The sequence below is a fragment of the Panicum virgatum genome, chromosome 6N (genome assembly GCF_016808335.1).
Source record: "Panicum virgatum strain AP13 chromosome 6N, P.virgatum_v5, whole genome shotgun sequence".
Classification (NCBI taxonomy): domain Eukaryota; kingdom Viridiplantae; phylum Streptophyta; class Magnoliopsida; order Poales; family Poaceae; genus Panicum; species Panicum virgatum.
In genome coordinates this window covers 37425440-37450453 of record NC_053150.1, presented here as the reverse complement: position 1 = coordinate 37450453, position 25014 = coordinate 37425440, and the positions used below count along the sequence as shown (strand labels likewise).

General features: G+C 42.3%; 3 protein-coding genes and 2 long non-coding RNA genes across 5 annotated transcripts; 4 read left to right on the top strand and 1 right to left on the bottom strand.

Moving 5' to 3' along the window:
- Positions 1-1159: 1159 nt before the first annotated feature.
- On the top strand, positions 1160-8639 carry LOC120679894. The gene is made up of 4 exons (XR_005677376.1): positions 1160-1367; positions 3174-3227; positions 8234-8266; positions 8345-8639. It is a non-coding gene; the product is annotated as an uncharacterized LOC120679894 (long non-coding RNA).
- Positions 8640-8766: 127 nt separating this feature from the next.
- On the top strand, positions 8767-10996 carry LOC120679494. The gene is made up of 5 exons (XM_039961097.1): positions 8767-8863; positions 8959-9058; positions 9724-9844; positions 10504-10664; positions 10759-10996. The coding sequence occupies exons 1-4, from the start codon at positions 8782-8784 to the stop codon at positions 10639-10641; spliced, it is 441 nt and encodes a 146-aa protein (XP_039817031.1). The 5' UTR covers positions 8767-8781; the 3' UTR covers positions 10642-10664; positions 10759-10996.
- A 15-nt stretch (positions 10997-11011) lies between these two features.
- LOC120679493 lies at positions 11012-11971 on the top strand. The gene is made up of 3 exons (XR_005677209.1): positions 11012-11078; positions 11162-11295; positions 11729-11971. It is a non-coding gene; the product is annotated as an uncharacterized LOC120679493 (long non-coding RNA).
- Positions 11972-12735: 764 nt separating this feature from the next.
- LOC120678848 (methylcrotonoyl-CoA carboxylase beta chain, mitochondrial-like) lies at positions 12736-17687 on the top strand. Its single transcript, XM_039960253.1, has 10 exons — positions 12736-13076; positions 13182-13301; positions 14207-14641; positions 14749-14839; positions 15472-15704; positions 15801-15965; positions 16362-16436; positions 16529-16660; positions 17202-17258; positions 17365-17687. The coding sequence occupies exons 1-10, from the start codon at positions 12873-12875 to the stop codon at positions 17566-17568; spliced, it is 1716 nt and encodes a 571-aa protein (XP_039816187.1). The 5' UTR covers positions 12736-12872; the 3' UTR covers positions 17569-17687.
- A 2388-nt stretch (positions 17688-20075) lies between these two features.
- Positions 20076-21166, bottom strand: LOC120677537 (probable mediator of RNA polymerase II transcription subunit 26c). The gene has a single exon (XM_039958691.1). It carries the CDS (start codon positions 21100-21102, stop codon positions 20188-20190), a length of 915 nt encoding a protein of 304 aa, XP_039814625.1. The 5' UTR covers positions 21103-21166; the 3' UTR covers positions 20076-20187.
- Positions 21167-25014: the final 3848 nt, after the last annotated feature.

Sequence of the window (25014 nt, the reverse complement as noted above, 5' to 3'; positions counted from 1 at the left end):
GCAAGATTACTCTGTGGGTCGTGTGATGGCTCTGGTCTTCCAGGATAGGGTTTGACTGCTTTTTTTATGGTTGTTCTTTGTATATTCTAACGGTTACTGTAGTGTTCTTTTTTTATTTTTTTTTTATTTTTCTAGATACATAGATTTTGTTATGGTGCATATACCTAGAAAAGCCAAAACGACAAATAATGAGACAGAGAGAGTAGTTTTACGCGATTGCAAGAACCAGGTTTGATTGCCTTTGTTCTTGAAAATACAGTTATATTTTTCCTGGTGCCGCGACGGTTTGGAATAATTTGTTGCTTTGGAGCTTATTTCTGCTTGGTTGCCGTGGACCTGCAGTCAATCAATCATTTTTTTCTACGAAGTGAGCAGGAAGACTTGAGTCTTGCAGTAGCCTTTAATCCTTTTCTTTTACAAAGCACGTGTTGGCAAGCAGTACAGCAGTCGCATGCTGAGATCGTTGTGCGGCAATCTAAAAAGAAAAGGAGAGGAAAAATAGGCACTTGAGATGAGACTACGCCACTGCGGTGCCTTATAATTTACGTTGGTGTTGTCTTCAAAATTGAATCTATGACCTTTACTTGGGCCTTCTTTGTGGGGTTATTGTGCGTTAGATAGGCTAATTTTAATCTTTTACCGTCTGCTGCCATGTTGCGGTGACGGGGCGCTGTCCAGAATTTGCAATGAGCACAATTGAGTCATGTTGCTGTGACGGGGTCCGGCCATGTTGCTCATACTTTTGGGCCAGCAAGAGGTAAGAGAAAAATTGAAGAGACACTAACGATGTAGGATGCTCTGGAAACATGGCCCATGAGCAGGCCCAAAATTGTTACAGGCCACAATAAAAGGAACCAATACGAAAGGAAAAGAGCAGGTGGGACCGCACGGTAAAAAAAAATGAACTCGCGTCAGGTACCAATTGGTAGAAACGGCAGAGGTGCTCCCGTCGCTATGATTCCTTCGAGCACAAGGATGTACATATCTTTAATAATCGAAACCTGGGTTATTCCCTAAGCTGTGATTGGGCCACGCCATCCAAATTTTTTCCTATCGTTGGATTCAAATCGAACGGAACCTAACAATGTCTAATGCAAACGCGCCACCCGTCCCGCTTGCTCTTCCGGCCCGTCCCGTCCCGCCTGCTCTTCCCGCCTGTTCCGCGTACTCTAGATTTCTCTTTCCACTTCTACAGCAATCGAGAACAACAGGAATCAGTAAAAAAACGACGCTTCCCCTTCCGCATCTCAGTTCCCAAACCAGCGAAAATCACCATCACCCCTTCCACTTCCGGATTGCAACAAAAAAATCATCCTACCTCAGCCAACGTCGACCAGGGCGTTGTCGATCTCGCTGCTTCTTCCTAGGTATGTAATCTCCCCAACTCCCCTACCAACGATAGTCCCTTTGCATTGCTCTGCACCTACATGCGCCATCCGTCGGCGTCAACCGCTTCCGCCGCCAGCGCACCCTCCTCCGCCGGCGCTCAGTTCACCGGCGGACCTCCCTAAGCTCGCTCCACCAACGGGCCTCCCTCCGCCGGCGCTCCCTCCACTCGCGGCCTGACGCCAATGGCCCTCGCGGCTGCCTCCGAGTCCACCCCGCACCGCCCGGCCATACGCCGCCGCATTACCTCCTTCAGTCCCTGGTACACGTTGCTCGCCCTCCACCAGCCCGCGCAGATGTGCCCGCCGCCGGCGCCCGTCTCTGTCGATCCAGGCCAGTGCCCTTCGCCTCCCCTCACACGGCGCAGATCCAGGTGGCGGCGGCTGCCGCTCGCCCCATTGCTCCATCCGTCAGCGCATGCACTGCTGCGGCAGCTGCGACGACGACAACGGCAGCTTCCGCGCGTACTCCGCGGGCGCACTTGCTCATCACAATCCCAGATCGAAACAGCCGAAGCTCACCCAGGTACTACGTGCAACAGTTCCTAGGCCGATCTAGAGACTCAAGGCGGCGGGATTCAAAGAAGCTCACGAGGTCGAGGTCCCCATGAGCGCAAGCAACACTCCCGCGAGCTGCTACTCCTGCTGGTGCCATGGCGCAATCCTCCAAGCAAACTGCCAAAATGGAAATCCCTCTCCCTCTTCTACCTCCTCATGCTCTCAAATTCTTAAACAACATCCCGACACCTCGTTCCAGCAATCTCCATGAGCTCAGGCACCCCTCCCACCCCAACACACACGCAAGAACCAGAGCACCAAACACCTAAAAGAACTAGGTAGATAGCCAATGCATTTTTAACTTCTCCAACACAAGCCCTATATGATGGCCAGTACACTGACCATGGCCGCAAAAGCCATGGCTGCCTCGAAGAAACGGCCTGCGATGGCGCAGATGTACTGCAACCCAAACTCGTCTAGCATGATCTTCCTGACAACAGAAGTGGCCACCTGCATGTGTGGACCTGACTAATTAGTGAATGGAAGCGGTGGTTACCTATCATTTAGTCATTTGGTTCATTTAGTAAGCATGCTAACGAATAGGATTAACATGATGTGCCATGGCTGGGCAGATGCAAAATAAGGCATGGACATACGAGTTTCAGGAGCTCACTGTTTTACCTAACCACTCACAATTTTCATTACTTCTCATATAATTGAGAAATTACAGAATCAAAATGGTTCTGATAATAAAAGTGGCAGCTATAAGCCTCTAACCAATTTAAGCCATCAATTGCAAACAGGAACATGGCATTAACAGCAAGAAACTGTTCCAGTTCATTTCAACTCACCAAGTCTACAAATTGCATCAGTTCATTAGGAGCTGGCATGTGATGTTTAGTTTGGAACTAGAACATGTTAGGTTCATAGTAAACAAAAAGGCTAGACCTGAACCAGTTCATCTGCAAACCAGTGGCATTGGCAATCAAAATAAAGTTCAGAAAATAAAATTTCTTACACAAATTACTTTTTAGATAACGCAGGAGAGCTACGCTTCATTGCATTAGAGAGAGAAAAAAGGTCCCCATACAACTTCCTACCCTCATATGGGGACCAAATATGAGAGATCGGACATCCTAACAAACACGAGCCAGGAAACAAAAGTAACATGACCAAAACTTGACCTAGCAGTCTAAATAACACCAATTATGGCATGTCCATGTTCTACAATAATAACCTTTTCAAAACCTTTCATACTAAACCAATTTCATTCTTCTGTTTTCCCTGCAGTACACTACATTGACATGAAACAGGAGGGTGAAAAAAGGAAGATTCTAGATCAAGGTACATATCACCACTACTACACATCTTTTGTCTTTATTGATTCGTGCTACAAATTATGTGATTGATCTAAATTTCAGATTTAGATACTATTATATTATTATATTATAGTCATCTACTTCTTTGTTACTATTAATGTTTACTAATACTCCTCTCTTTCCGATTTATAATAATGGCTCCATACAATTTAGTATGGCACGCACTAAAAGGAAATTTTCAGAATTTACACCAATAGAGAAAAATCCTGACACAAAACGAGCTAGACAAAATAGAGCAAATTTAATAGCAGGTAAAAAAAGGAAAAGGCAAAATAATGAAGACGACAACTCAAAAAGAAAAAAAACAAAATGACGCATATAGCAAGTCCCTTGATATATCTCAGTCGTACCTATATAGTAAACAAGGGATGATCTCATTTAGCCCTAAATATATTGAATATCTGAAAGAATCATATGAAGAAAGATCGTATATAGGAAAACCAGAATATATATGTAAACATTGTAATGCTATGTTCTGGTACAATGAGAGAAACAAAAAAGGCACATATAAAAATAAAGAACCAATATACACAAACTGCTGCAAAAAAGGAACCATCAAAATACCAAAATACAGGGAGCCTCCAAAGTTCCTATTAAACCTTTTACAAAACAAAGATCAGCCTTTATCAAAACATTTCTTCCAAAAAATTAGACAATATAATAGTTTATTTTCTTTTACATCCATGGGTGCAACTATTATAAATGAAATAAATAAAGGAGATGGACCATACGTTTTCAAGATAAATGGTCAAATACACCATCGTATAGGATCATTAATACCTTCAGACAACAATCAACCACAATATGCTGAACTATATATTTTTGACACACAAAATGAAATAAGCAACAGAATTAAAGCATTGCACAAGCAAGAACCATCAGAAATAGATATAGATCCCGAAATAGTAAGACAACTAAAAGAAATGCTAGATGAAAACAATCCACTCATAAAAACCTTCTGCCATGCACGCGACATGCTTGAAAAATATAAAGATATAGATGTTAGCATTCGAATAATAGGAGCTGATAAGGGTGGCCCAATACAATATGAAATGCCGCATACAGATGAACTTGCATTACTAATAGTTGGAGATTTAACTTTAGAAAAATGCCAAAGAGATATAATTGTAAGCACAAAACAAAAAGGATTGCAACATATATCAATTCTCCATCCCGCTTATATGGCATTACAATATCCTCTTTTATTTCCATATGGAGAAAGAGGATTTCAACTTGGCATACCTTACTACGAACAAAAAGAGTACACACGTAAAATGAAACGAAAAACAGTCACAATGCACGAGTTTTTCAAATACCATATGCACTATAGACCAGGGCAGCCAAATCCATTCCTATGCTATGGTAGATTATCAAAACAAGTCATAGTTGACGCACGAGCAATGGAAGACGAAGATAGACTAATGTACATTTCGAGAAATCAAGACAAACTAAGAGCTGAATACTTACAAGGCATATTTGATGCTGTAGAAAAAGGAATAACTAATGGTAGCCAAATTGGCAAAAGAATTCTACTACCATCAAGTCATGTAGGCTCAAGACGTTATATGATACAGAATTACCATGATGGAGTAGCAATATGCCGTGTATATGGGCCTCCAGATCTATTCATAACATTTACATGCAACCCTAAATGGTGTGAAATAACTTCAAATATACTTCCTGGCGAGAAACCAAATGATCGACCTGATGTGATTGTACGAGTATTCCATATAAAACTACAGGAACTTCTACAAGATTTATGGTCTGGCACTATATTTGGTCCAGCAATAGCTATTTTATATTCATTAGAGTTCCAAAAAAGAGGCTTGCCCCAGGTCCATATCTTAGAATGGATAGATAAAAAAGGCAATGAAATAACCCCAGACATGATAGATCTATGGATATCGGCTGAAATACCTAATCCACATGAAGATCCACTAGGATATGTTCTTGTAGCAGAACATATGATGCATGGCCCATGTGGAGAAAAAAAATCAACAATGCCCTTGTATGAAAAAAGGAAAATGTTCTAAATACTATCCAAAGGAATTCCAAAAAGAAACAAATTTTAATGAAAACAGATTTACTCAATACTGGCGCCGAGACACTGGTATTTATATATCTAGAGATAACCATAATTTGCATAATAGATGGGTAGTTCCTCATAATTTAAAGTTACTTAAAAAATATCAAGCTCACATAAATGTAGAATATGTAAACAAAAGTGGACTACTCAAATATCTTTGTAAATATATCCATAAAGGACCAGATAAAGCAATAGTTCTATTTGAGCATACACAAACAAATGACCAGCACACAATAGACCAGCAACCTAAAGATATAGATGAAATTAAAGAATATTTGGAATGTAGATACATATGTGAGCAAGATGCAATTTGGAGATTACTAGGCTATGATATACATCACCATTGGCCATCAGTTGAGAGATTGCCGGTCCATCTACCATTACAAAATATAGTTAGGCTATGTAAAAAGGCCAAATTAAATGCAATAGGAAAAGACCCCAAATTCCAAAAGACAAAATTAACCGAATGGTTCGAAGCAAACAAACAATATCCAGAAGCGAGAGAATTAACTTATTGTGAATTCCCACAGCAATGGACATGGGACGACCACAACAGAAAATGGACAAGACGCAAACAAAACTTTAAAATTGGTCGTCTATATTATGTAAATCCAATAGAAGGAGAACGGTTTTATCTAAGGCTACTACTTATGATAGTAAAAGGAGCTAGATGATATAATGATTTGAAAACATATAATGGGATAACATATGGAACATTCAAAGAAGCTTGTGCAGCACGAGCCTTATTATAAGATGACAATGAATGGTACGCAACATTTAATGAAGCCATAAATTGGGCCACAACACCACAATTACGAAATTTATTTGTCACTCTCCTAGCATATTGTAATCTACAAGATGAACGAAATTTTTTTGATACCAATTGGAGGAAAATGTCTGAAGATATTGAACATGATCTAAAACTACAATACCATCCTTTCGTATACAATCCTACAGAATCTGAACTTCATGATTCAGTTCTAGCAGAAATAGAGCAACTTCTATCTAGAAATGGAATCAGTATTACAAAATATAACCTACCAAAAAGGACAACATCGCCTAAAATTATAGCAACTAACCATTTCATTGAAGAGGAGTTAAACTACGACATAGTAAAACTTGAATATGAAGCCAACATATTATATAACCAACTTAATACAGGTCAAAAGGAAGCCTTCCACAAAGTAATTGACAGTGTACTAAGACATGAGCCAAATATATTTTTCATAGCCAGACATGGAGGAACGGGAAAATATTTTTATATAACACAATAGTGTCATATCTAAGAGCTAGAAGAAAAATAGTACTAACCGTAGCCTCATCTGGAGTAGCTTCACTATTACTTCCAAATGGACGCACAACACATTCTCTATGTCATATTCCAATTGAGATTGATGAATTATCAATATGTGAGGTAAAAAGAGGAACAAAATTAGCTGACCTTTTCATTGCAATTGACCTTATTATATGGGATGAAGCTATAATGACAAATAGACAATGCTTTGAGGCTCTTGATAGGTCATTTAAGGATATCTTATCTGAAAAAGATAACCAACTAGAAGCCATACCATTTGGAGGAAAAGTAGTTGTCCTAGGAGGAGATCCAAAGCAAATATTACCAGTAATAGAAAATGCTTCAGAAGCACAAATTATAAATGCATCAATATTTCGATCATACCTATGGAAGTATGTTACAAAGATATATTTGCATGAAAATATGCGTTTATAGAAAATTAAAAGCAGCAGTCTTGAATATAAAGAACTGAGTGATTTCAATGATTGGATACTTCGAATCGGAAATGGATCTGAGAAAATAAATAACATATCAGAAACTAAAGAGGACCCTGATAGTAATATAGTTGAAATACCTCAAGATTTATTGTTGTATACAACAGGAAATAAAATAAAGGCCTTGGTTGACTCTACATATCCAGACTTTCTTAATAACTACAGCAATCCAGAATATATTAAAAATAGAGTGATTTTAGCTACAACGAATGATATAGTTGAAGAGATTAATAATTACATGGTTGACTTAATACCAAATTCTGAAAAAGAATATTTTAGTGCAGATTCAATATCTAAATGTATGGATGCTATTAATGATGCTCATATACTTTATCCAACTGAATATCTAAATACTCTAAATGCTAATAATTTCCCAGCACATAGGCCCTGTTTGTTTCCGAGGTTTCCGAACGCGCGGCCGCGATGAGCGAAAGCGGCCTGGGAGCTGCGTTGGCGATTTTTGGTCGCGTAGTTCAATCTTTGCGATTTTCAGTTGCTGGCAGCCGGGAGACGCGCGTTTAACGCAACCCGTTTGGCGGGTGTATTCCGCTTATTTGGCTCAAAAGCAAAGCGAACGCGGAAACAAACACCCCCATAGACTAAAACTTAAAATTGGCATTCCTATAATGCTACTTCGAAATCTAAATCAAAGCCTAGGACTATGTAATGGAACTAGACTTATAATAACAAACCTAGCAGACTATATTATTGAAGCAGTTATTATAACAGTAACTCACATAGGTGACAAGGTACATATTCCTAGAATAAATCTTACTACAAAAGGTTCTCACTGGCCATTTGTATTGTGCCGACGTCAATTCCCAATAAAAATATGTTATTCTATGACTATAAATAAAAACCAAGGACAAACACTTACAAATGTTGGACTTTACCTAAAAAAGCCAGTTTTCTCACATGGCCAATTATATGTTGCAATCTCAAGAGTAAACAACAAAAAAGGCCTGGAAATATTAATTGAGAACAATGATGGTTCTTGCGGAAATACAACTACAAATATTGTATTTAGAGAAATTTAAGAAATAGTCTAGCAATTCTATTATTATACTCTAACATCATCTCTTTCATTTTTTTTGCAGAGTAGCTATATATTGACAATGATACCAATGCAGGTACTGTAAATACTATATCCAATAATATATTACTTACAGTTACATATATGTTTTATGAAATGCAAATTTCAATCGCAGGGTGAGCTTACTACAATATGTGATCTTCGTCTATCAACAACAAATGCTGTTTTACATGTAAGAGTATCAAGGATGTGGGAATTCAGAGAGGGAGGAAATGAAAAAGGGAATATAAAGCATCTTGACTTGGTTCTCATTGACCAGAAGGTATTTCCATCATCAGTACAAGTACTAATACAAACCAAAAATATGTATATGTATATTTTAACATTCCTAATCTATGTCACAAAAATTTCTACATGTAGGGTGATGCAATCTATACTGAAATACCACCAGATGTAATACCAATTTTAAAGCCTCAGCTGGGCGAAAAACTAATCATTTTCCTTGGCAAGTTTGTGGTTGAAAAAGCTAAACCTGGATACAAGGTGGTGCAAAACCCATATATACTGAGGCTGAACAGAAGGACTACCATTGCCAAATCAAATGCTCATGATATGGAATTTCCAAAGTACACATTCTCATTGACTCCAATTGAAATATTGCCACAATTTGCTAAAAATAAAGAACGATTCCTAGGTATATTCTCTACTCAACATCAATAACCCTTTTATAATTATTTTTTCTGCAAATGTATGCAACTAAAATTTGCTGATGTATAAATATTATTTCAGATGTACTTGGAAAAATCACCGCTGTCTCAAATCCTGCAGTAGTGCGTAACACTGCAAGAGACCTCATGATGACAAGAATAATAAAGCTGCAGGACCTAAGGTATATCTTCAGTCCATAATATTTGATATCTAATATTTCCATCCCAAATATGATCACTAATAATACAAGTATCAAACAACTTTAAGCAGGGGAAATACAATAGATTTATCTCTATCAAGTATGCGGGCTCTAGAGTTTGATGGTGATGTTGTCCTTAAAATTGGAGAAAAGAACCATATAATTGCTATCTTTGTTGGCACCTTAATGAAACAATATAAAGATGGAACACAATTTCTAAGTGGAACAGCAGCTTGTCCCTGGTATATCAACGAGAATGACATACCTGCAATAAAAGCTTTTCAGAGAAGGTACACACTTTTTCTACAACTACTATTACTTGTCCCTGGACTTCTATACATACATTTAATTGCTTTCTTCAAGCTGACCAGACATCGGCATGGATAAAAGATTGGAAAACATGTTCAGTTATAGCATGCAAAGACAGCTATTAAAAATTAAATTCTAGCATGCAGTTCAAACCTAACAGGCGAGAATGCTAAAATGTGCTAACCAATATTTGTTAGGATTTCGAACCCATGTGCTAACACATCATGTGAGCACCTCCTAAAGTGTTTCTACTCTATGCATAAATGTTATGTCTAAAATATATAAATACGCTTTGCACACATAATATATCCATATGATCATATTTGTTTATCTTCCAGCTTACCGGTGGACGCAACAGCTGTTGAAAAAATTGATTTACCAAATGAAGATCAGACTCATGTAGCTTTTGAAGAAAAGAATCTGTTACAGCTGAACGACATAGATCCTTTTACTCAAAAGGTATATATTGACAACTTCATTGCCATGTACTGTTTGCATCTTTTATATCATATCCAGGCTTCAAAAATGGGTAGTGCAAAAGGGTTGGCAGAATTTAAAAGCAACCAGAATTGTTCATCCCTCTATAGCATCCAGCAATCCAGCAATGATTACTAGCCATTCCCCCGCTCTAATTCTTGCCAGGCAAGCAAGGCACTCCTTACTCCTTAGCTTATGTAGAAAGCTTATGTAGAAGGAGAGCGAATTAAAAGCTAGCTAAAATATGGTTATCTTTTTTAAACCAGCATTAAATAGCAATGAGCAGTAGCCGGACTCCTCATCCTCATATTATTGTCAGCAAAAGAGAAAAAGAGAGAATATGTACTGTCAAATGGAGGAGAGAATTTAAAGGTAGTCAAATTTTGTTCCTGCTACTACAACAGCTAGCAAATAGCAACGAGTGATTAGTAGGCAGCTTCATTTTTGGCAAACAAGCAATGCACTTGTTAGTTAGGTCCTGATGTACTATAAGATACCCGTGTAAACATAAAGATAAAATCCAGCCAAAAACTGCCACGGCACTCAGTAATTGCGCTTGATTACTGCCACTATATCCAGATCTCATTTTTGGCAGACAGCCAATGCACTCCTATATAATCTTAAAGTTTTTTATTTTGTAGGGTGAACGATATCAATGCACTGTAACGATCATAGGAATACTAGATAAACAACATTGGTGCTATCGTGCTTGTCGCACATGCTCATCAAAAATGATTTCAACATCTGATGGATTCCAGTGTACAAAGGATGGAGGCTGACCTTCAAAACAATTTGAATGGAAGTAAGAAATACTAAACCTAAATAAATCAGTAATCATTTCAGTCCTCTACTTAATTAAATTAATCAAACAAATTCTTGCAGCCTTTCATGTACAGGTACAAAATACCATTTATAGTTGCAGACAACACATTTAGTCTTGAGTTTATGATGTTCGAAAGAAGAGCTACTGAACTTATTGGTAAGAGTACTGAAACATTAAGGAAATACAATGATCCAGATATAATTCCAAGCGACATTTCACAATGGATTGGCCACAAGTTCACATTTGTCGTAAGGATTCTACATAAAAAGAGTATGAGGACTGAACATCCATCATTTGAGGTCCTGTTGATATATTACTTTCACTGTAGGAACTTGCAATGCTAACTCAATCCATAGCAGAATTTGATGATATGGACATTGATAAGTCACCAGGGTAAACTTTCACTCACATATTCTTATCTATGCCTCTACTTAATAATGCATAATCTAAAAAAATACTATTTATCTCCACTACAGAAATTGGGATGACACACCAGCTGCAACTAAAAGAAGGCCTTATGATGATATTGAGGATGATGACAAAAAACATGTCTTTAAGAAAGGCAAGAAATCTAATATGCAGCCATCAACCAAGTAAAAAATTACAACAGGTACTTCAATACTTAATACTTCATACATACATATTTGTACACTCATTCTGTGGTTATACCATCTTAGGAATTTTTGCTTCGAGTTGGTCATTAGACATCACTAGAATTCATGTTGTCTGTATTCTACTACCGTTACAGGTCTGTCATTGCTGACATAAAACTAGCAACTGGAATGGCATGCATGCGCACCACATTAATTCACATAATGTTTGCTTTTGCATAGCTACTTCATATTAAAGTTCTATATTGCCGCTTGAAAGATACAATAGGAATACATATAAAACTTTCTTGCCATGTTGAAATGCCGAATTTTTTGCATTCCATATTAAAATATTACTTTTAAGCTTATATTTTGTCAATTTACTGCTCATAATCCTACAAATTGTTTTTAACATCTATTGTTTTAACAATACATTCGCTTCTTTTTTTTCAGATATTGGCCATGCAACAACTATTTTGATGCTTACTTCAAAACCACCTTTTGTCGCTTCCTGTGTCCCAGCCAAACACACCAATATCCATACTGCTTTTGTGACAAACACAACTATATTCACAATGCTTTGGAAGTGGCTCTTCTTTTCGTGTATATAATGCCATCTTCTTACTCTGTTTCTTCACAAGTTGGGTTATGTGATAGTTCAAACACTAAATATCCCTCTTGCGAATATATTTATATATTGTGTGTCGAACCCCCATGAACTAATATGAACATTTATGTATATATATCCCTATTCAACTTCTTTGTCATGTCTACAATGTATAAATGAGTTTCTGATGGTTTAAGGACACTACGTGCTTCACTGTTTTGGTAAACCTCAATTTCTTCAACTCCCAAGTGTTCAGATACCTGCAGGCAAAAGAGATGAACTCTGATGTGCACAAACAAATCGACCAGCAATGGCCCAATGCGGCAACGCCGCGCGTCTTTTCAGTATATGTTGAGGGTGGCCCACTAGCTCCCACATGCATGGGCAGCGCGTTATCGGGAGTAAGGGGAGCTCAACCAAAATTTTATAAAAGAAAACTTTTTGGGTTTCCAATAGTAGATTACTTTTGTAAATCTAGGTACGTAGGTTTTTTCTATATATTTAGAAATAGTGTTTATCCTACCGTATATTCTTTCCGTCCCAACAAGATACAATTCTAGCTATGGATGTGGATAATATACCTAAAATTGCATTCTTTGTCGTAGCAGTACTTATAGTAAATACTGTGTATCTAAATTTATTAAAATAATTAATAATTTAGAACGGAACATGTAAATACTCTAGCTCAGCCATGACAGAGCACGGTCGATCCCATCGTGATCTGCCCCCGCTCCCATGCTCTGCCAGACTGCTTATCCACCAACCCAGCGCGACGTCCAGTCAGACACATTATCCGCCGCCCGACTTGCGTGCACGAGCAGCGCAGCGAAGCGCACGCCGCAGCACCGGACTGAAAACGCACTCCAGCCAGTCCACTCCACTACTCCAGCCCGCCCAGCGGCCGCAGCGCGAGCGAGCGATCCGAGCCACGGCGACATCGAGCGATCCTCTCCCACGGAACCGCGGACCCATCTCCGAGACAGCGGAGGCATGCTCGCCCGGCTCGCCGCGGGGCGGCGGCACCTGCACCTGCACCCGCGCGCCGCCCCGGCGTACAGTTCGTCAGCGGCGGCGGCGGCCCGCGGGGGCGCCTCCGTGCTCCCGGACACGCTCGACCGGGGCTCCGACGCCTACGCGCGCAACGCCGCCGCCGTCGCCGCGCTGCTCGCCGACCTGCGCGCCCGCGTCTCCCAGGTGCCCTGCCCCCCGCTCGCTCGCTCGCTCGCTTTGCCGGCCCCCCTCCTCCTGTCTCCTGACTGAAGAGCGGGGGAGCGCGCGCGTCCCCTTCCCCTTGTGCAGGTGCTGCGCGGGGGTGGCCCGGAGGCGGTGCGGCGGAACGCGTCGCGGGGGAAGCTGCTCCCGCGGGACCGCATCGACCGCCTGCTCGACCCCGGCGCGTCCTTCCTCGAGCTCTCGCAGGTCCGTCGCTTCCCTCCTTGCGTTTCATCAGGCCGCCGCCGCATTGTCGATTGTCGAGTGAACTCCATGCCTGTACCTCCCTTAGTCGGTGATGCTACGAATTCGGGGCTCGGGGCTCGCGAGAATTGTGAAGTAATTAGGAGGTTAATGATGTTGCTGCAACTTATATGATCCTCCTCTGTCGGTTAAGAACAGTCCCGATCGAATTTGTTAACTTGGTCCTGGTAAACTACTGGTATTCATTTGTTTAATTGTTAAGAACTGAACGATGCTCCATTGTATGCCCGTACCTGTTACTCCAAAAAGTTGAATTGCGCCACCTGCAACCCCTGCTCCTGCCAAACTCCTGAAGGTTGCCATTAGCTCCCGAATTCAGGCTTGGACAACACAGTAGGATGTAAGACATGCCTATGGTGCTGGTCCTAACTTACGTTCACGAACAAAGTCACTTCAGCCCCATAGCCAGCTGTTGTTCTTGCACAAATTGCTGATTGGTATGGGTATAGCATAATCATATGGCAGCAGGCAATCCCTTAGCGCTGTCTGGTAATGGGTACACAGGAGTCTCGCAGCCAGTAGTTCAAATACTATAGGATTCAGAAGAATTCTGCACACTAAGCCTCTACTGGGGCTTAGTCAATTAGACCTATTATTCTCCTACTGCTAAGATGAGCAACGAAAATACATCCACTCTTGGGATAACGCCCCTTGCTCACACCTTCTGAATTCCTCAGCTTTTCTGTTAAAATGAGCGATCTAACATGCTAAGGAAAATATGCCTGTTTCAAAACTGTAATGAAAGTTTCACCCTGCGGTTCTCTGAAAAATGCCTCTATTGTACTTGTTTTTATAGCTGTACATCTTGTTCTAGAGTACTGGTGCTGATGGTAATATTTACAATACAGCTTGCAGGTTCGGATGTTTATGAAGAAGCATTACCATCAGCGGGTATAATAACTGGCATAGGACCTGTTCATGGACGATTATGTATGTTTGTGGCCAATGACCCAACCACAAAAGGGGGCACATACTATCCTCTTACTGTAAAAAAGCATCTGCGAGCACAGGAAATTGCTTCTGAATGCAAATTGCCTTGCATATATCTCGTTGACAGTGGAGGTGCTAATCTCCCCAGGCAGGCTGAAGTTTTCCCTGACCGTGATAATTTTGGTCGAATATTCTACAATCAAGCTAAGATGTCTTCAAATGGTATCCCTCAGATTGCCTTAGTTTTAGGATCTTGCACCGCTGGCGGGGCTTATATTCCTGCAATGGCGGATGAGAGTGTGATAGTTAAGGGAAATGGAACTATTTTTCTAGCTGCCCCCCCACTTGTAAAGGTCAGTATTCTTTGTCAACCATATTATCTATTCAGTATATTTTGTGCATGATGAGATTTTGGCCAATGTCTAAATCATGTCTTAGTATAAAGGGGCAAATTTTGTAGGCTGCTACAGGAGAGGAGATATCTGCTGAGGACCTTGGTGGAGCATCAGTACATTGTAAGGTATCCGGAGTCTCGGATCATTTTGCACAAGGTAAACTTTAACAGCACTTACTGCATCATATAATTAATTGGGTAGGATGGAATTGAATTTGGAAGTAACTTGATTACTGCATCATCGTGGACAACCTTTAGATCCCCTATTAATATTACTGCTATTGACGCCTTATATGTACTTATTTTCTTTTTCTCTTTCTTTCCCCTTTTGTTAGTAGCTCATGTTGAGTTTCAACTCTAGCCTACCCCAACTTGCTCGGGACTAAAAGGCTTTGTGTTGTTATTCTATTAAGAAATACCTTACTAAATGATTTCCACAAAGATTGTATGGACATTGGACAGTACTGATTGTTTTGTGGACGGTGTCCTGAAATATGTCTATATACTGCATAGTCATTTCCTCTTTTCTTCTATATTTTTGCTTGTTTCGTGATTTCTTTGGTCATAAAACTAATGTGTAGACTCTTGTACTGGCCAACTTGTCCTGTTGAGATTACCATTTTCCTTTTAACTTTCTTATTTTTCCTTTTCCTTTTCCTTTTACATCATCATCATCCATTTTCAATATCTTTGTTTTACCATATGTGCTCATCTTATGTATTATTTTGTTTTAAGCACATTCAAGATGATGTTTGTCTGAGACAGATCTCACATTGTTATTTGATGTAGATGAACTTCAGGGGCTTGAAATGGGGCGAAACATTGTGAAGAACCTGCACTTAGCTGCTAAAGGGACAAATATTCAAAGTTCTGCTTGCGATTACCAAGAACCATTGTATGATGTAGAGGAACTTCGCTCAATTGCACCAGCTGATTTGAAGCAGTCCTTTGACATCCGTTCAGTAATAGCCCGTATTGTTGATGGTAGCGAATTTGATGAGTTCAAAAAATTGTATGGAACAGTAAGGGTTTCTTTATTTAGTTGAACGTAGCTATAATTTGCATTCTTTATCCTATGTATTGTGCAACTCAATTTGTTTTTCTTTAAATTTATGCAGACACTGGTGACTGGTTTTGCAAGGATATGCGGGCAACCAGTTGGAATTATTGGAAATAATGGTATTCTGTTTACTGAGTCAGCACTAAAGGGTTCCCACTTCATTGAATTGTGCACTCAGCGCCATATTCCTTTGATATTCCTTCAAAATATTACCGGGTTCATGGTATGGTGTATTATTTACTCTTCAAATTACTTCCTCGAGCTCTTTCATCTCATGACCCAATATATAGATAGTAGACAAACTTTTCATAACTCACTACACACATAGTAGACAAACTTATTATTTGTATCGACATTGTTTTTAATCTGAATATAATTATTGGTTATGCATGGAAATACGAATGTGAAATTCAACCCCTGTACTATGTTCAAGTATTGTTTTGACTAATGGAGCGTGGAGCCAGGTTATACATGAATTACATATGGCACAATAATGGACTGTAGGATTTGTACAGTATGGTTCGGATGCTAAACTAACATACAAGTTAGTTATTTTTGTGAAGTCTGAGATGTTCAACCCCTATGACATGCATGTTAATTATTAGTTTATCTGCTGTAGGTCGGGTCGAAGTCTGAAGCTAGTGGAATTGCAAAAGCTGGAGCAAAGATGGTCATGGCAGTTTCCTGCGCCAAGGTCAAGCCTTTCTTGACCCTTTGATGTCTTACCGCAAACCTTGCACCAATGGAACTTGCCAATAATATGTAAAAGCGAATATGTCTTCACAGGTTCCTAAAATTACAATAATTGTTGGTGGAAGTTTTGGTGCTGGGAACTATGGAATGTGTGGCCGTGCTTATAGCCCAAACTTTTTGTTTCTTTGGCCAACTGCTAGGATATCTGTTATGGGTGGCATCCAGGTAAGAGCCATCACACTTGTTATTGCCGCAACTACATTGTGTTTACTAATTTACAAGTATCCATATTATCATTCTCTGGTAAGAATGACATAATGTCTATAATGTAATAATTGATATTCATTGCCAATATTTTGATGAATTGAAGATGGCGGCATTTGCTATTTGGTGCCATTATTATTAGTCTTTGAAGATGCGTAATCAGTTCATAGGCCTAAAAAATGGGATAAGGTGCATTAGCAGCTAGCATCTTAGAGTGAGTTTGGAGTCTCAAACACTAGCACTGCTGGAAGTGTGATGTTCCAGTGAGTTCTTTATATTTGTGCCATGAATGCTAAAAGCTGTAGTTTTTTCCTGGAGTTTGTTGCCAAAGATCATGGTCTTCTGATCTGTTTGAGCTTTTACAATGCCCGCTCAGTTCCTGGTATTATAATATATTAAGCCATGAGTCGTGGCGAGGTGTTTCATTTGGTGGAATGCACAAAACAGAGCAAAGCAATATCAGTCAACAGTTACTATTGTTTCTTCCTTCGAACCTTTTCAGGCAGCTGGTGTTCTCGCTCAAATAGAAAAGAACAATAAAAAGAGACAAGGAGTGGAGGTATATTGCATTAATTCCTTGCTTTGGAGAACATTAAACAACCTAACAGCTTGAATTTCAAAGTGACCTTTTTACATAACCGATTCTTGTTTGTTCATGCATATAGTGGACCAAGGACGAGGAAGAAGCCTTCAAAGCAAAGGTCGCGGAGGCTTACGACAAAGAAGGAAGCCCGTACTATGCTACTGCTAGGCTATGGGACGATGGTGTCATCGACCCTGCTGATACCAGGCGGATTCTGAGCCTCTGCCTCTCTGCTGCGGCCAAGCCGATTCCTGAAGACACGAAATATGGTGTATTCCGGATGTAAATACTGTATGTGAATATGCATCCATGTATAAATAAAATGGCTTCCATGCGCCCATGTGTAACTGTGTATTGGACTTTTGCGCTCTGGAAATAAAATCTTTGATCCTTGTTTTATGTCGATTTTTTGGTTTATTTCTAATATGTGGCACGGGACAACCACGGTAGACCCAGTATTTTCTTGGTGCAGAGAAATGTTCTTCATATCTCACCCTTTTATCTCAGCATAAGAATGTTTTTACATGGGTTGAATGACTTGGCTTTTGCACCGAATGATTAGTACTCCGAGTATATCCCAAAGGTGTTGTAGCATAGCCATCGCCTTCGGGCTTCGGCCATGTACTCTGAACTTTTGATGATGCAACATTGTGTGACAAATAATACCTTCTGACAAGCCTAAGCAAAAGACTTACTTGGTAGATTCTTTCCTGCCTAAATGGCTTAATCCTGAATAGCAAGACATGATTGCTGCAGAAAGCCAGAAACGTTTGGTTCTAGATCATGAGTGCATTTTCTGATCCCTGTCAAATTGGGCTAGCAAAAGACTTGTGACATTGTGGCCCTAAAAAAAAAAGGGCTTGTGACATTGTGACTGTATGTGCTGTTCTGGGTCCTGAACCTGAAGCGAGAGCAAGAACTGGCTGATAGCCTGATTGTAACGAACATGGCATCGTTTATGTCATTTCGAGTGATTTTGGCGATCAAAACACAATCAATGGGACTAATGGTATTGTTAAGTAAACATTTCTAGATCCCAGGGATGGAGTAAAAAGGCCATGCAAAGCAAAACACGAAGAAAGAACTCAAAAAACACTGAATTGGACGAGTTCTGCAGAAATCAGTAGCACCGATTGAACCGATGCCTAAGCATCAGTGCATCCGATGGTTGTCGGAAGATCCGACGCCCTGGTGGTTGTGAGGCACCGGTTGAACCGACGGCATCACGACAGGCATCGGTGCATTGGGCATACTATGTTCTAGAGACGATGTCAAGTGCCCAGGAGAAGATCCTTCATTACCGGATGAACCGGTGATGCATCGGAGCAAGGCACCGGTGTAATGACGTCAGCAGAAGAGAAGAAGGCCAACGGCTAGTTGAGTGCTGTGAGTGACCGGTTTAACCGACGGGCAAGCATCGGTTCAACCGATGATCACTGTGTCAGCTGTCAAGAGCTCAACGGCTACTTCGGGTCCTAGAGTGACTGGATGAACTGACGCTACCCCTGCCAGAGGCATCGGTTCATCCGATGATACGCAGTTTTCTGCTGACCGTTGGAGCAACGGCTACACGACTTGGAGGCCTATATATATGGCATCCCCCGGCCATTTGAAGATCGCTGGAGTTCAAGGAAGTCACATACACACCCAAGAACCACTCCAAGCCATCCAAGAGCTTAGTGTTCATATCCTTAGCCCTTAGCACACTTTGATAGTGTTGTGTAAAGGATTAGCTTTTAGTGAGTGAGATTGCAAGGCCTTGAGCCCTTATGCTGTGGTTCTCTAGTGAACCAAAAGAAGAGCTTGGTGCGCTGGCCCCTTGGAGCTGCGAAGCTCACCGGCAATGCATCGACCCTCCGACTTGGTATGGAGCGGCGACGACACTTTGTGCGGGGGACGTGGAGACCCCCATCCTTTGTGGAGAAGCTCTTTAGTGGAACCCGGGGCCAAGGTGACCGTGATTGTGTTCACGGAAGAGACTTGGTGGCCGAGTAGCAATACTCTTAGTGAGTGCTACAACAACGTGGATGTAGGTGTGCCTTTGTGGCTAACCGAACCACGGGATAAACACCCGCGTCAAGAGTTTGCTATCTCCTATCCCGCTCTTTAAGCTTCCGCATTTCATACTAACAATTTGTATGCCTTTACTTTCATAGAGTAATTTCTTGATAGGAAAGGCTATAGATTGTTAAACTCTTTTGGGATAGGGGTTTCACACTAGAACAACTATAGTTGCACATTTAGATAGCTTGTTTTAGTTTAATTTTGTGCAAACTAGTTGGAGCCATAGGTCTAAGTTTTTAGTTGCCTAATTCATCCCCTCCTCCTCTTAGGCTAGAGCGCGCTACCGTCCTTTCACTGATGCATGCTGAAAGTTCATTGCCATGCAATTCCGGCTCTTTAGCATGGCTAATCAACGTTCGGAATGTCTAAAGCTCACAAAAATAGAGGGGGGGGGGGGGGGGGGGGGAAACAGCCACAACTGTTCAGTCGTTTGACTCTGCTCGTGCAGCTGACGAACTTAACGAAACTAACAACAGCAGTTCATGTGGATGCAGCATTAAGGAATCAACGAAATTTACAGCAGAGCGCAGGTGTATCAATTCAGTTTACATGTACAGGATGAGCTGGACTATCTGTAGCAATAATTTGTATGGAGAATGCCGGTGCTGTGCCTCTGCTCCTGCTGATGTGATGTATATTGCACAACTGAACAGCAGCAGATCATGGCGATGCAGCTTTATGAAATTAACTAAATTTGCAGCAGAGCGCAGGAGTATCCATTCACTTTACATGTCAATTCCCTGACGACGATCACATCCTGAGAAAAGCATAGCCTACACAACTTTGCAGATGCAACTCTCTAGTTTCATGGTCAGGATCGATAAATGCAGAAGAACCCTAACTAAACCCTCATCCCAAGCGAGCTTGACTTGACGAAGCAATTCACCGCCGCGCAGCGTGCCGGGTGCGCGTTGCGCGGCATTTGGCCCTTCTTCATCCCCGGCGGCGGTTGTCGTGGTGGCTCGATCCACTGTATCTTGCGCTGCCGCTTCGCGTTCTCGGCCTCCTGGTACCGCTCGTGGAGCTTACGCTTCGTGGTCTCCATCTTCCTCTCCAACTCGGCCACGCTGCTGACGACGGCGGGCAGCGTCTTCTTCGGCTGCGCAGGGACAACGGCTGGAGCTCCCATGTTCGCTGACGGCCTGGCTTTGCTGGCGCTGGCGATCGGAGCCCCCTTCTTGGACTCCGCCGTGCTAGTGCTAGGATGGCTGCTGGTGATGGCGGCGGGTGTCTTCCTTGCACGAGGCTGCTCCTCCGGTATCTTCCCTTCCTTCTTCGTCTTCGTGTCGGAGTTGGCGGCGGGCGCCGAGTGGTCCTTGACCGGTGGCGGCGGAGTAGATGATGAGAGGCCGTCCAGCAGCACGTCCATGGCGGCCCTGGCCCTGGCGAGCTCGGCCTTGACGCCCGCCCTCCACCCGCGCACGACGTCGCGCGCGAACCCGCGGACCCGCTCCGACGGGTGGTCCTTGATCAGCGCGCCGACGGCGCCGACCAGATCGCCGGACGCCAGCTCGATCTTCTCTAGGGGCACGGCCCGCAGCGTGGCGAGCGACCCCGCCATGGCCTCGTCCAGCAGCTCGCAGAATCCTTCCACCTTGCCATCGTCGTCCGCGGCGTCGCAGAGCAGCTCGACGATCCTGGCCCTGGCGCTCCGGAACTCGTCGCGGGAGAGGACGCCGGCAGCGTCGGCGCCCTCGATGGCGGCGTCGATGAGCGGGAACGCCGCCAGGAAGGGCTTCGAGCGGCGGAGCGCCATGCTGCCGGCCAACGCGAGATCGATCGAGTTGTGGAGTCTGGACTGGATGGATCCGATGGTAGAAGGGCTGAGAAGGGAGGCGGCGAGAGAGGCTGAGAGGGGAGATGGCGAGAAAGTGTGAGGGCGCTCCGATCCCGGGTGGATTTATGATGGCCGGCAGCTGTCGGAGCGCCCAAACCGAGACGGAGCCGAGGCGCGTAGGCTTGACGCGCGCGCCACGCGTTCCTCCCGGCAAATTTCGAGTCCTATCTTTGAATCTTGATTGGTGATTTGGGCCGTGTTTAGTTCGGTAGGGTGTAAATGCAAATTTTTTTTTTTTTGCGTTTCGAATCTTCCCAATTTGAAGTACTAAATGAAATCTATTTACAAAACTTTTTGCACAGATGGGTTGTAAATCGCGAGACGAATCTAATAATGCTAATTAATCCATGATTAATCAATAATTAGCGGATGGGTACTGTAGTATCACTGTTGCAAATCATGAATTAAGTAAGCTCATTAGATTCGTCTCGCGATTTACAGCCCATCCATGCAAAAAAATTTATAAATAGACTTCATTTAGTACTTCAAATTAGTAAGATTCCTTTTCACTTTAATGTGTTTACGTCTTTTTTGTGTTTACGGATGGAACTAAACACACCCTTGAAACGATGATTTACCTTTCGTGCGCTCACGCTGAAATAGTGCGCAGCTCGCAGCCTTCGCTGGAGGAAGCTGTGCCTGCTACCCTGAAGTTCCATCATGTGGTATCTCTAGTCAAGGTGACATGTTAGCATGTCAAATGATTTTCAGTATACATGACCTATTTAGGAGCACTCCAGCTTAAAAAAAATAGTTCCACTCCACCAACTTCATATTTCTTTTTTCAGCTCCACTCCACCAACACCAGAAAAACAAAGAGTTGTTAACGTGTTGGCTGATTGATTGACTCCAGCTCCAAGAAAAAGGAGGAATTATGAGAAATGATCCCTTTTGCCTCGATTTTTTTATTGTGCGCTACAGTTTCTTTGCAGCAATACTTGACTACAATAATCGCTACAGTACTTCGCTACAGTACCACGCTACAGTCCAAAAATGCAACAATCATTGAACAGTTCGCATTCCAAGTTCACATGCAAAATGAGAATAATAAACTTTGTCGACTACTTCCAAGCAAGAGAAACTGCGGTCGCCAGCTCATCACGAAATGAATCCATCATTGGAGCATTGGGTGTAGATGTTGACCCATCAGACGCCGATGATGGAACAACATATTTGCTGTATCTTTCTGGTATCGTAGGTATGAAATTTGGATCATGATCGAAACGAGCAAAGTCTTCATCACCTCCATGCTCTTGAATAAAATTATGAAGGACCATAGTTGCCACAACAATTATCTTTTGCTTGTATATAGGATAGGATTGTACCTTGTAGAGAATTTGCCATTTCATTTTTAGTAATCCAAATGATCGTTCAATGACATTCCGGATGGATGAGTGAATGTGATTGAATCTTTCCATTGGAGTCTTAGGTTCCGTACCTCTATGCCATTATGGCATATGGTACCTTTCACCCTTGTATGGAGAGAGGTACCCAGGGCGATTAGGATATCTTGCATCGACAACATAGTACTTGCCACTTCCCTGAATATCCTGTAATATCCCTCAATCATTTCTATACAAAACGAATTTTAGATTGTCACCTTCTTTGTCTTCTTCCACCACTCGATGTCCATTATAATCTCATCAGCGACATTCCGCCCCAATCCAATTTGCTTCAATACTTTTTGCCATGCAACTAAATCAGGCTTAAGCTTATCCCACTTGTTCTTCAATTGCAACTTGGTTACATGAATTCCTATCATCTGATAAAAACTTTCGGCCACCTCGTCATAGCCTACTGAGTTCAAGTGGGTGTTCGGTCTATTGCCTTCCTTAACTTGTTAGGCAAATAATGAACATATGATTGATGTATTCGTGTCATTCCATTCTACTGCATCACCCTATATAGTACAATAACATTTCAAGCATTCACAGCACTAGTTTTCAATTTTGTATCATTGAAACAATGGTAATGAAATTGCAATTATTCTCAATTTGCAAGAGATTGAAACAAGATAAAACCATTTTTTACATACCACATCTCTTGCTTTCTTATTTCTAGCCGCATTGTTTGCTTGAACGAAACCTTTACTGGCACAGGACCTTCCATGGCTTTCTTGGGCAGTTCCCCGACCAGCCCCTCTTTCGGCCGCGCCAGGGCCCCTGCCGGCCGCGCCAACACCCAGGCTGGCCGCGCCAGGGCCATGGCCGACGCTAGGGGCACAGTTCCCCGGCCAACAGATGTGGCATGCCCATGGTCGAGCTCGGTAAGCTCGCTACCCGTGGTGGCACTAGGGTCGGCCATGGCTGGCGGGATGGAAGCCCCCTGTGAGGAAGAAGCCATGGCGCCATGGATGGGGAAGAAAAATTGAGTGACAAGAAAGACAAATTACATGGAATTCACGAGGGATTAGACATCAATACCTAGATGGGGAAGGAGATCATCTTCAGTGCGTTCCATTCCGCTCCAAATCAGTGGCCGCCGGCGAGGTCTGCGGGGGGGGGGGGGGGGGGGGGGGGCTAGGGTTCCACCCTCTAAGTTGGGCGGCTCGGGAGAGGAAAGGGTACAAGCGCAGGGAAGGAGAAGAGCGCTTTTTTTTCTCGCGAACCGTTATGTGTAACCAGTGTCAAAGGTGGGTAATTTCATCCCGACTCCATGAGGGTATACATAACAAGTGTTTATGGAGTACCCATTGAGGAGCTCTAGGAAAAACATGGAGTTGGCCGCCCAACTCTATGTTTTTGCCGGAGTTGGAGTTGTTAGAGCTGGTCGCGTTTGGCATGACATATTGATGGAGTTACTGGAGTGGAGCTGTGCCAAACATGCCCTAAGATTTTATTTTGAGAGGAAATGCAGTTAGCATTGGCTGAATTGTTTTTAATTTAGATAAGAGATCAAATATGTATTAAGTGTTGTCAGTGGGCCAAAAGAAGGATTTTTTTAATTTGATGGTGGTGGTGGGGTGGTGTGCGGTGGGGGGATGTTGAGTCTGCGGTTGACCGTAAGTTTTGTAACTTACGGTCGATCCACTCCTCCATCTTCCTATTTTCCTTCTTCTTCCCCCTTTTCTCCTCCATCTTCCTATCCCTCCCGGATCCAGCCACCGGAGCCCCTTCCCCTTCCTCCCGAATCCAGTGCGGCGGAGCTGGGTGGTGTGGCGGCGGTGGGGAGGCGCGGCGGCTAGGTGGTGTGGAGCGGTGGGGATTCGCAACGCCGGCGGCGAGCTCCGGCATCTCCAGCTGGGGGAGCGGTGCAGTGGGGCCGGCGATGGGTAGGCGGTGGGGCGGGTCGGGGGCGGTGCCGCCAGTGGGCAGCCGGTAGGTTTTTTTACTTTTTTTCTTCTTTTCATACAAAAATTTTTAGCAAAAGAAATTACCTGATTTTTTTAAATTTTTGGATGTACAATTTTTCATTTTATTTCATAAATTTTTCTCTGTCAAATTTTTTCTTGTAATATTTTTATTTCACCAAAAATTTTCTTGAATTTTTTTTCTACCTCCCCAAATTTTGCTTGAAAAATTATCTGTCTCTTCAAAAATGGGAAAAAATGACAAAAAATTACTAAAAAAATGGGAAAAAAGGAGTTGTCGGAGTTTCAACTGTAGGGACACCTCGCCTATGGTCGACCATAAAATAGCCGACCCGGGGGGGGGGGTCTATTACTTTCTTCCGCTCGCTTGAATTTTGTTTTGCTCAACTGTGACCCCGGATACATACAAAAGCTGTTCTTGTGAATGTATTCCTAAAGAATCATGTAAAATCCAAATGACAAGGAAAACATTCAAACACAGTTTAAAAGTTGGGAGTTTCATAAATTTGCAATTGGTTCAG